Source organism: Lepidochelys kempii, chromosome 8, assembly GCF_965140285.1.
Source record: "Lepidochelys kempii isolate rLepKem1 chromosome 8, rLepKem1.hap1, whole genome shotgun sequence".
NCBI lineage: Eukaryota > Metazoa > Chordata > Testudines > Cheloniidae > Lepidochelys > Lepidochelys kempii.
The window spans coordinates 105,136,111-105,148,207 of NC_136387.1; the positions used below are offsets into that span (position 1 = coordinate 105,136,111).

General features: G+C 51.1%; 1 protein-coding gene across 1 annotated transcript in view; it reads left to right on the plus strand.

Annotated features, from left to right (window-relative positions):
• Positions 1-10,463, plus strand: part of EIF2B3 (eukaryotic translation initiation factor 2B subunit gamma) — a 142,559-nt gene extending 132,096 nt beyond the window's left edge. Inside the window, exon 12 of the mRNA XM_073357915.1 lies at positions 10,261-10,463. Coding sequence (XP_073214016.1) covers positions 10,261-10,313 — 53 coding nt within the window. The 3' untranslated portion in view covers positions 10,314-10,463. The remainder of the gene's footprint in view (positions 1-10,260) is intronic.
• The last annotated feature ends 1,634 nt before the right edge of the window (positions 10,464-12,097 follow it).

A 12,097-nucleotide genomic window follows, 5' to 3' on the forward strand; every position in this document is an offset into this window, starting at 1 on the left:
TTTTTTGTCCAAGCGACATCCTCTTGAATGAAGGGGGGTTAAGGGACTGGTGCTCCCACTGAAGTCACTGGCGAAATTCCCATTTACATCTCTGAGATCAGCACTGGACCCCCGAGACAGTCTGTTCCCAGAGACCACAATCAGCCTGCAGGTTGCCATTGGCACAGAGCGTCGTTATTTTGACTAATAATCTTTGTCAACATCCAGGGGAACAAACGCAGCCCACCGAGTTGACCCGTGCAGTCCCCTGCCTCCCTTGCCTTTGAAAGTCCCGCTGCCCACAGGGACCAGCGCACATCCCTCTCTTGAGCCAAGGGGACGTCGTTAGAGTCAGGATTGAGTGTTACATGCATTAAAATCTGCTCAATATTAGCTATCAAGGCACCTGCGACCAGCTCTGTTTTATGCAAATGAAAAGCACCTTCTGGGCGCTGGGGAAGGGAACAATCTTTGCCTCATGGGTAAAGTCGAGACACCATGTTAGCACTAGCATCTTGGCAACTGCCGGAGTAAAATTGTCCTGCCTTCTCAGATGACAAAGGGCAGATTGTCTACATGATTCTATCACAAACAGGGGCTTTAATGAATATTTATGGGGTGGGGAGCTGGCAGATCTCTACTTCAGGGTGTGGAGTGATGACAAAAGTGAGAGTCTGGACAGACTCCATGTGAAGTCATTCCTTCTGACCTGGATTTGGTTACTTGCTTTTATGTTCAGAGTGTACTTTTTAATTTTAACTGGCTCTAGTGCCTGGGCTCTGTGTTGTTAGCCCTGCTGTAGACTTGTCTACGCCACAGTTTTCTCTTTAATTGGAAACTTAAGAGTGAAACTGTTGCTCATGAAACGGAAGTGTTTACATGGTGGATGTGATCCACAGATACAGCAGGCCGGCCCCGTGCCGGTGTTCTCGCAGCCAGGCCAGCACACCATCGTTTTGCAGCATATGCACTTTTGCCTATTCACTTCAGTTTGAATTGACGGGACCTCCTGCTCCTGCAGTCCTGGCCTGCCAGCCCCATGTCCTCACAGGTTTGCCAGTGTACCTCAGTCCTGCTGCTGCTCCATTGAGCACAGATTGCCAACAAGGCTGAACTGTGTCACATTTTGTTAGTCTCTGCCATGAACCCGTTTTCACTTATCAGTGGCATGAGGCTGTTTTCCAGGGATGAGAAAACATGTGTTTTGAGAAACCATGTGGTTTCCCAAAGCCCTCCTGAGCTCTGGCTGGGCTGTAAGTTTGGGGTCTGAGAACATCAGCTGCATTCAGTTTCTTTGGTGAATCCTATCAAACGGTTTGCTGTCCGCATGGATCACTGAATACTTCATGCTGACACCTAGACGCTGCCTCTTCTCTTCACGACCCCCGAGTGCTCTGACGAAGCAGTTGGGGATGCGGGAACCATTGGATTCACTGGCTCTCTAACCCCTTTTACAAAATGAAACCCAGTTACATGCAAGCAGGATGTCAGAAAACCGGCTACCCCAGCTAATGGGCAGATGTAACTCACACCAGTTCACCTCCTTTTCCTTATGGGGCATGCGTAGGGTGGTTCAGACGGCACAGCTGAGAGTCTTGGGATTGAGTTAAACAAGTTGGGCTGAAAAGCTGGAAGATGTTCCCAGCAGTCGGGCCTGTGAGGCTGTGGAATAATCTGATCAGGGCAGTGGTGGGAGCCCCTGTCACTTCCTGCAGGGCGTGGCACAACCCTGCAGACAGAGAGCAATCCTGCATTAGCCGTTGGCGATAGGTTGGAGGCAGCCTGCTAAAGCTTCTCTAGCTCTAAGGTCCTGAAAATCAAAAGAATATTAGGCACCCGAGAGGCTTGAGAGCTGATAGTCTTCAGCACTCTTCCAATCCTGGCTTGACCTCAGTCCCCGCTGCAGCTAAATGCCACTGATACAATGTGGGCGTGGAGCTGCTGTGTTGCTTTAGTAAACATCTGAATTTGTGCAGCTTGGTTCCTGAAAGCCCTCTCTTGCTTGTTGGTTTTATTACCATGCTTAGGAACCCTCCACTTTCTTGCCACTTTGATGCCTTAATTGGGGGAACGTGTTAGCGGAGAAATAACAGCCAAGCTTTCTGAAAGCTCCCTGGCCTGGGTAGCAGTTTGAAAGACATGTTGGTGCTGAAGACAAGGGAGGTAAAGGGATGGATGGCAGTTCTAGAAGAACTTAATTCTGCAAAGCTTTTGATGGTTCACTGTTTCCAGAACTCTGTTGTTAGGTTTACACTCAACCTGTTTGAAAAGATGAGCTCAAAAGAGCCATAGACATAGGGATATTTTATATCCCTGGAGTAAGTGGGTGCAACTCCCCAGGGAGTAACTAGGCCAGATTCAGCAGAGAGCAAGTCACGCCTCTGGTATAAGGCAGTCAAAAACCAGGCGTCAGTAGTAAATTGACATAGCTTCCCTTCAAAGCAGTGTTAACAAAATAGATGAGACCGGTTCACGGAGTGTGGAACTAGCAAAACACATGCTAAACATCCCCACTGTTCCCTGGGTTTTGATGCCCTCGTTGTCTCAGCCTTCATCTCTGTTGCGTTGGGGCAGGACCCTTGCCTGTCCATTTGGTTAAGGGGCTAGCATGTTTTAGGGGCTCTATAAATAACCACCCCCCAAAAACTATGTGCAAAGGATGTTACAGTTGCACAGCAAACCCCCAGAAGTTAGGAAATGCTAGAATGAAGATTGGGCGTTCACCCTTCATTCAGCCCCCTTGTGCGATGCTCTAGGAGCCAGTCTTCTCGGGATTGCAGGCTCTCTTTTGTCCGGCTCACAGGATGGACGGTGCATATGGAGTGAGCCGCTGCTCAATATTTGGTTTTCTCCGCACTGAACAGTGTGTGGCTCTGGGATTTACGCACTATTCCAACCCTGTGAAGACAGAATTCTTGATTTCCTCCAGGCTGTTTTGTGGCGCTCATCACCAGAGCGTCAGCGAGCTTCACCAACAGGCATGGTGTTGTTTTCCCTCACCCCTGTGAGGGGTGGGGATGTTGTTACCCCTAGTTTACAGATGAGACACACAAGCACAGCTCCTTATGGTATTTAGGTGGCTAATGCCCATTGGTAGTAATGGCAATTAGGTACCTAGATACCTTTGAGGATCTGGGCCAGAGAGATTAAGTTCAAAAGGATCCACCAATTCTGGGTGCCCAGTTGGAGGACTTCATTTTTGCAGAGCACTTAGCCTTCTCTAGCACTTTATATGTTCAAAGCAAAGCTCCCATCGACTTCCCTTGGAGCTGTGAGTGCTCTCAAGTTGGGCACCCAGAAAACAACGAACACACAATTATCAGCCACCTGTGAAACTTTGGAGTTAAGTGACTTGCCCAGCATCTCCCAGGAACTCTGTAGCAGAAGCAGGGATAGACTCAAACTCTGCCTGGCCGTCTTTACCGTAACCATACAACACTTCTTTCTCTGCCTTCACTTCCCTAACCCTTCCCCAGAGCAGGTGCATTCTGTGCACTGAATGAAGCAGGGGTCCTATGGTCATTGGCACGTTTCTGACTGATCCCCATATGTCTGTTTTCCAAACACTGGATAACGATGGTGTATGAGATCTGGCCTTCAGTGGTGGTATGTAATTTCCCTAGGACATCCATTCAGTAACACTTTGTCCTCTACTTCCTGCTGTTGCGGACTTTTTGGTTGCTAGCCCTGGGATTCTCAGCTGGGGAAATTCAGGCTTCCTGCATGAAAGGGTTAAGTGAACTGCCACATAGTCTGCCTGTTGATTGTGAAAAATCTGCCCGGGAGGCCTCAGTTCTTACCCTTGCAGGAATATTTTCACATGCTCCATCCAGAGAAAATTACCATTTGTGCACTCCTAGAATTCAGCCACATTAAAGAGTCTGGAGAAATACCCTGATTGCCTACACAAGGAAAGGAAAACTCGACCTGTGCTCAGCACAGCAATCAGCAAGCTCTTGTGGTGACAAGCTCCTCTTACTAGGCACATGCTGCCTTGGGGAATAAAGTCCTTCAAGCTGACATTTCTGACTCCCCCTGCCAGTGGGAGTAATTTTGCTGGTAATTAACGGTAACAGTATGGGAACAATTCAGTGTAAGCCACTTCCCATTCTTCAGCCCAGTAGGCCACAACTTTTGTAAAATCAAAATGCTAAGTATCTCCTTGATAGCATGTCAGAATCCTCCCCCACTGTCATTCCTACCAGGGTTTCTGAACTTTGGCCACATCATCTGCCTCTCTCCCATGTGTCCCAATGTGTGATTGGATCCCCTGAAAAGTCAATCTCCTGCCATGCTTGCCAATCCTCCTAGCTGCATCTGAGGTGCATTGCTGGTGGCATTCTGGTTCCTTTGAAAAGAGCCAAGGATCTCTGCCTGTGAATCAACAAACAATTCAGCACCCGCTTCCATTTCTGCTCTGCTTGTTTCTTGCATGTGCAGTGAGGACATCCTTCATTTCAGCCAGATCATTTGATCAACTCTGCCCTGAGCTACTGCTCTTTCTTGTGCTCTCTCTGTTAGGCCACTAAGTAAAGACGCCACTGTAGTCTGTCCCCTGTCCCGTTCCCCCCTTCCTCCCCCCCCACATCCATTCAAGTTCTAGCTCCCAGTGACTCCCTCTCCCATCACCTTGGCCAACCTGCCTTCTGAGACCCCCTAGAGCAGACCCACCATGCTGCCCATGCTCTCCAACTGTTCCTCCCCACACCGGAAATCTGATCTGACCCACAGGGACATCTGCTTCACCACCTGTTGCCTCCCCCCACCCCGTCCAACACGAACAGCCCAGCCCCCCAGGTAGGGTTCAGGTGTGCAGGGTTAACACGATTGAGCAGTCAGAGTATGCCTTCGCGGTGTCAGCCCAAATCCTGAGGGTACCATCCTCCGGAGTGGCACACCAGTGTTAATGCAGGCGTGCTGCCAGGTGTGTGTTGACCCTACCGCTCAGCCAGAGTTCCAGAGATGCTCACTTGACTCCCGGGCACCCCCAGTTTTCTGCCATGTGGCCCTCTGGCTTGCTGGGCAGAGCAATGTGGCTGCTGCTTCCTTTGACTCAATTAACAGCTTACTCTCTCAGCTTTTCTCCTTGCCTTCCGTTGCCTCCTCAGCACCATTTCCAGGCCAGCCATGCCCATCTGCTTGAGATTGCAGCCTCCTGAGCACCGATCCAGGGCACCCCAGCTTCACGACATCTGCAGTCTCCCCTTGGGTCAGACGACCAAGCGGGCAGGCTGCTGCACAGAACTCTGGGGGGCCGCACTTTGGTCATCCCTGGTGTGTGCTGGGGGGTGGGCGGGGGAGCTACAGCAGGCCTTGGCAAACCCCCTACTGCCTTGTAAACCCAAACACCTTGGCTCCGCCGCCTGCTTCCCTTCTTTATCTCCACATGCCCCTTCCAAACTCCCCCCAGCCTGCCAGTGTCAGACTGCAGCTGCTTCCCCTCATGCTGCTCTCCCTTCACTTCCCCCTCAGGGATAGCTACGGCGTCCATGCAGAGAGCCGAGCAAGCGGTGCTTCTCTCTTGCTCTCCCATCCTTTCTGTCCAGGGGAGATGCTGCTAGGAGCCACCCAGTGCGGGTTTTCCTGCGGGTTTCTGTAGCTTCCCCTCCCCCCGCCTTAGTTTTAAAGAGAGCAAACACCCAGCAGTGGCTTTCCTCCCTGCTGTACAATGGAGCAGTAATTCTGTGCCAGGAACTGTTTTCTATTGGATTTTAACAGGTTTATAAAACAGTGCATGTAATTGAGTGAGTAAACGAAACGTTTTCTGGAGCCCCTGAGGGCTGGGCCTTCGGGGTGGTCCCGGGCCTCCACCCTAACCTTGTTTTTCCCCTCCTCCCCCTCCCCTTTACAAGGGAGCATTGCCACCACCAGCAGTGTGTCTAGGGGCTAACTGAGCAAACAACAAGGAGATGCTTTCATGGTGCTCTTACTGGGATGCCACCACGTCTCCTTCCCCCAGAAAGCACGGCCCGTGCTGGAGAGGAAAGCCCTGGGCCATTAGCGCCCAGGATTATGGCTGGGTTTGTGCTGGGATTCAGAGTAATTTCCGCCCCTGTGTTTATTTGCATTACAGTTTGTTTTGAATCAAGCCGCAGAGGTTCTATGGCTCCCCACATACCGGGCTTGCGTTTCTAAGGCGCTTGGATGCACAGTGCCTGTAAACAAACGCCTTGTGAAGCAGAATTGCATCTGTAACCAGTGACAGATTTTTGATTTGCACCCAGTGAAATCTCCACAGACATTCAGCTTGAGCGCCTAGACCAACTCTGGGCTGGGCCGCGTCAGCAAATTGCAGCAAAGTGCTAATTGGGTGTTTGAAGGTGTCGCCGCTCTGCGTTTGCATAGCACCAGATGCTTTAATCCCTCTTCTTTCTGCGCAGTCTGAATGCAGCTGTAACCCTGGAAGTGTCACAGAAACCTGAAGGGCGAGCGGGATGGGGCTCCAATGCACCTCTCCCTATGCCCAGGGGTTCGGCATGAACTGAGTTTGCGGAGATCAGGCTGAGCTACTGTTGGGCAGAAGCCATGTCTGTAACTAAACACTGTCTGTATTCAGCTCTCCTTAAGCTCTGATTGGCACACAGCAGGGGCTCAGAATGACCTTTCATCTGTACCTAGGGCTTTCCAGAGAGGTCAGGGAGGAGGCGGGCAGTGGGCATATTCTCTCCTGCCTCCTGCGTGCCTGCCAGGTAGCTGCTCAGCTTTTAGTTTCTAGCCAAACCATTCCACTTCGTATTAAAAACCAGTACACGGATTTAAGTTTCACCCCCAGACAGGTGAAAATGGGTCTGGTGGCTTCATTGTAGTCTCTGATCTAGGAGCAAGGCCCAGGGGAGACTACAAACTTTCAGAGTCATTGGCCCACTCGTGCTAAGGCCACACATCACATACTGGGGCTGGCTGGCTCTCCTTAGTGATACCAACAGGCAGTGTAATTCAGCAGACCGAGCAAAGGGGCTGGGAGTCTGGGAACATGGGTTCTTTCTCTACCATATCACTGACTGACTTCATGACCTTGGGCGAGTCACTTAACCTCTCCGTGCCTTGGTTTTCCCATCTGTAAAATGGGCATGGTGGTGTTCAGCCGCTGTTGTAAAGCATTTTGAGTTCGTCCAATGTTAAAAATGTGAGCTATTGTAAATAATTGTGAGCTGTAGAAGTGCAAAGTACCCCAGAAAGGTGGCAAAATATTTTACAAGATACAGCAAAGCTCCACAAGCCTAGGACAGGAACTGAGGGACACTGGATGAAATGAAATGAGGTGTGTGTTAGAATAGATTAGTGCTACAAATGAATATACTGAAACCGAAATTGACATGAGTCTTTACAAACTTCAGTGAAGACCCATTTTATCTGCAAGCTATAATGTGATGAATCCTGCTGGAATCTGTCCAGGGTCTTATCCCCATCACACAAATCAACATGATTGGCAATCTACTTGGAAGAGGTTCAGGAATGGAGTAGCAGGAGTTGCTCCAGGGCCTGTCTGAGGTGTATTGGGAAGGTTGCAAGGGGGCGAGGAATGGAATAGCAAGACGTGCTGCGGGTCTGGTTTAAGGTACATCAGCAAAGCAGTGGGGGGTCCAGGACTGGAGTGGGAGTAGGTGCTACAGGCTGGGACTCGGGTCTGTTGCTTGCATGGTGCCTACCTACATCGTATTCATACGTGGCACCAGGACAGTCAGTCCTTCATTATGTAAAGCACCGGATTTTCCCTGGCATGCCTCTCTGGCCAGTGAGGAGTCTAACACTAAGTAAAGACACCAAACCAAAAGAATAAATGGGAGCGAGTGGTGAGGATTGGATTTCGAAGTTGGAAATCCAGGCTGGGGCTCTGAGGCATGCCCCATGGGTTGGAAGGCTTGTTAGGAGCAAAGGGTCCAATTGCCCACTATGGTACTGAAAGCCACAGGCGACTCTGAGTTGTTCTCCCTAGACTGGTGGGAGGGCCTCTGGAGTGAGTCCCTGATTAGCCCATGCAGTCCCCATGCTGAAGAGATGAAGGGTCGGCAGGAGTGGTGCAGGGATAGGGTGACAGCTGGAAAGAATCTTGTTGCAGGGCCAGGACTCCTTGAAACTTGGCATTATGTTAAAATGGAAGGTCTCCTGGCATTAAGTGTGTACCTGGAGCACATCAGCCGCGAGAATCATAGAATCATAGAATACAAGGGTTGGAAGGGACCTCAGGAGGTCATCTAGTCCAACCCCCTGCTCAAAGCAGGACCAATCCCCATTTTTTGCCCCAGATCCCTAAATGGCCCCCTCAAGGATTGAACTCACAACCCTGGGTTTAGCAGGCCAATGCTCAAACCACTGACCTTGACTTGCCAATGGATCGGGACTGCTAAGGATTTGCTTAATCTTGGCTTTCCAGCAGCCTGGCAAACTCTTCCTTGCCCAGGGGAGTAACGGAGATGGGCAAGTAAAAGAGCACGAGTCTTTACCATCATTATGGTTGCCACCCGCCAGCATCTTAGTCAATTCCCTGTGTGTCCTAGGCCCATCACTGCAGTGTGTGAGCACCTCATGACCTTGAACAGATTTGTCCTCACACCGCCTGGGAGGCGGGGCAGGGCTGTGATCCTGTGACGAAGTGGGACTGTTCTTAATGTTTCCTCTGAATACTGTGGGGGTGCCTCAGTTTCCCCTATGCAGTTCTTAAGTATCTAGGTGGTGGGGTAAGGATGTATGATCATTGCAGAGCCCTAGAGGGCAGGTGTGTGCAGGGGCCTGGACACAGAGAATGGCCGACACCCTGTTTCCTGGCAACTGATGGCCTGGGCCCTTCCCCCCTGCAAGGTGAGAGCTAAAGTGTTGGAGAACAAAGGAATCAGGTGACCTCCTGGCCTGGGAAAGGGACAAAGCCCAGGGGAGGAGGGACTGGAGGGAGTTTCAGTTTGGGGCTGGCTGGGACATGGAGTGAAGGGCAGACATGGTTGTCTGGCTCAATGCCCCCCAGAATGGACCCAGCTGAGGGGTCCTGTTCTCTGCACCTACAAGCTCTGTTTTAGACCATGTTCCTGTCGTTTAATAAACCTCTGTTTTACTGGCTGGCTGAGAGTCACGTCTGATTGCGGAATTGGGGTGCAGGACCCTCTGGCTTCCCCAGGAGCCCGCCTGAGTGGACTCGCTGGGGGAAGCGCACGGAGGGGCAGAGGATGCTGAATGCTCTGAGGTCAGACCCAGGAAGGTGGAAGCTTTGTGTCCTGCAGACAGGCTGCTCCCAGAGAGGAGACTTCCCCAGAGTCCTGCCTGGCTTCACGGGGAGCAGTTCCAGAGCATCGCCCAGGGACTCCGTGACAGATCCTCACTGGACAGCTGGGCCCTGAGGCACCTAGAGGCTAAGTGACTTGCCCAGGGTCGCACAGGAGTCTGGGGCAGAGCAAGGGGTGATTGTGCCTTGGCCACTGAATAGTCACTCAGCTGGTGCAAAGCTGGGGGAGTAGCCAGAGACGGGACCTTGTCAAACTGGCCACTCCTGACAGCTGGAAGCCTGAGTCTCGTTTTCCAATTTCACCTCTCCCAGAGGTGGGATATGGGAGTGTGAGCTTGAGTCTGCCTTAAGGGTCCCTGCTGTTAAGCCCACAGCCCCTTGCTCACTGCTGATGTTGGAAAGGGCCTGTCTGTATTCCTGGATCCTGGGGGCAGGAAGCAGCAAAGGAAAATCCTGCCTCTTGACTTGTAAAAAGAAAAGGAGTACTTGTGGCACCTTAGAGACTAACCAATTTATTTGCGAATACAGACTAACACGGCTGTTACTCTGAAACCTTGACTTGTAAAGTGGGCCTGTTTGATCAGGGATCATAGACGCTCACAATCCCTTCACAAGTTACTTGTGACGCTGGGCCTGATCCTGCAGGGTCCTGAGCGCGCCCAGCCCCTGCTGACTGCAGTGCAAGTTGTGGGCACTCAGCACTCTGAAAGGCCCAGCCAGACGTAACGTTCCTGTCACTGTTTCCCCCCGGGTTCGATGCTTCCATGCCGGTGCCCAGACATACACCTGTCGGTGGCAGCTGTGCTTTGTGGAGTAAGTGACACATCCGTGTGAGAAATCTCATTCCATTACCCTTCTGGTGTTTGGTCCGTGGTGTCGGCCTTCGCCATGTGGGTGGGACAGTGACTAAGACACATGGGGATAGGGGGATGGGGATCAGCCAAGCAATGTGGAAATTCACTGGAATCTGCTTTTCCCGTTTTCTCCTGAAGATGCTGATTTGAAAAGTGCTGGGTTCCAAACTCTGCTACAAACCCCAATTCCTCCTTCTTTTTTTAATCTTTCAGCCAAACACATTAACGAAGTCATTGTGGGCAGCGAACAGCTGATGGAAATCTAACATGCCGCTTGTAAAGATGCCTTCAAGGAAGCCAGAGTCCGCACCTTCGGAAGACCCTTCGTCTGGAGCAGGCCTGGCAGAGCTTACAGCGTCATCGCTCCTTTCCCGTGCAACTTTGTATTTATGTCTCAGTAAAGAAGCGTTTCCCAAGTTGTCTGTCTCTCCCCGGGCCCCTCCCCACCTGGCTGATCTGCCTGGTGCTTTGCAGAGTCTAGTATTGGTGCCTGCCCGCTGAGCGAATGCACTGTACTTTTCCAGTAGCACTAAGCTGGGACCACACAGACTGTGCCCATTCAAAAGAACGACTTAGCTGATCTCATTCGATACAAACCCAGGCTCTGTGGGCTTGCACCACCGTCCCAGTACCTTAGGGAAGCCAGGAGCTGCTTTATGCATCTTGAGGACACAATGGGAGGGCTGGAAAAGCTCAGCAACAAAGCAGGGTTACTTCCTTGCTGTTCCTGCAGCTTCTCCAACTTTCCCACCCCCCTTCTTCCCTGGGACAGACACGTTGAATCTACGCAGCTGTTTTTAGTCTATACTGTGATTGAGGCTGGTGCGCCAAAGGCGTTCCCATTCATACCCTCTGGATTTGGCCTGTTGCTTTGAAATTAAGCCCGAGACCGCACGTGTGGGGAGCGGGGAAGGAGGAAACCTGAACATAATTAGAGGTTATGTCACCATCAGTGCTATCAGCCTTATTTTGACGGCCCCTTTGCTTGAAAGCCCAGCATGTGTGAAGCCATGAGGTCCCTCTCCACGCACTTAAACTGTATGTGGGTGACTCACGAGGCGAGATGAGTAACAAGCTGTCATGAAATCCAGGGCCTTGTGGTTGGTCGTCCTGCCAGGATGGGAAAGTACCTAGATGGGATTGAAGCGCAAGCTTTTCTTGCAACTCTGCGAATTGGACTGGGGTTCCTGCCTAAACACTCTTGACTGGAATCCAGTTGGATTCAGCGGGGCGCTTATCTGGGCCTGGCAATTTGGCATGGAGAGGCGCTTCCAGCTAGTGGCTGGGAAAGATGACATGTTATTAACTATGGAGATCCATTCAAAGGCATGTCTCGTGGGCACAGACCCCCTGGCAGAAAATCTCAGCTTCCTGGCCCAGATGACAAGGGAGAGGTTATAATCCAGCCCTGCCCTGCCTTTCATACCTTAAAAACCCACATTAAAGGCCCGCCTAATAATGGGAAGGGTGGTGTGCTGGCTCGGAGGGCTGTGTCAGGCTGTGGAGAGCACAAGGCAAGCTAGAGTTCAGTTCAGGTTAGCATCACCTGCGAGGCTGGTGGGTGAATAGATGTCAAATCCCTTTCCTCCAAGGATCTCAGCTGTTTTGTGTATGTTAATGAGCTATGCCTTGTATGGGAGGTAAGTATCAGACCCATTTTACAGATGGGAAACGAAGGCACAGAGAGGCTTAAGTGACTCGCTTAATGTTCTGCTAGAAATCTGTCAGTGCCAGATGTAGAGTCCCGATCTCCTGAGTCCCGGGGCTTCCCCTTCAGCCCAAAGCCATCCTTCCCGTCCGTCTATTGATTTACGCATCTTCTTAAAAACCAGCTTCCCCTAGGTTAATAGCTTCAGTTTTCTCTCCTTGGGCCGTAGTTCTATGGTAACGCCTCGCTTTAGCGCTTTGGTTTAGCTCATTTAAGGAGAGGCTCTTCATTGTGCAGTTAGAATTGTGGTATTAATTTAGCGTTCTCTGACACTTTCAAACCTCGCCGGGCTCTGAGAAGTATTCTTTTCCCTTTATGACCTGCAGGTGTTTGGTGTGAGAT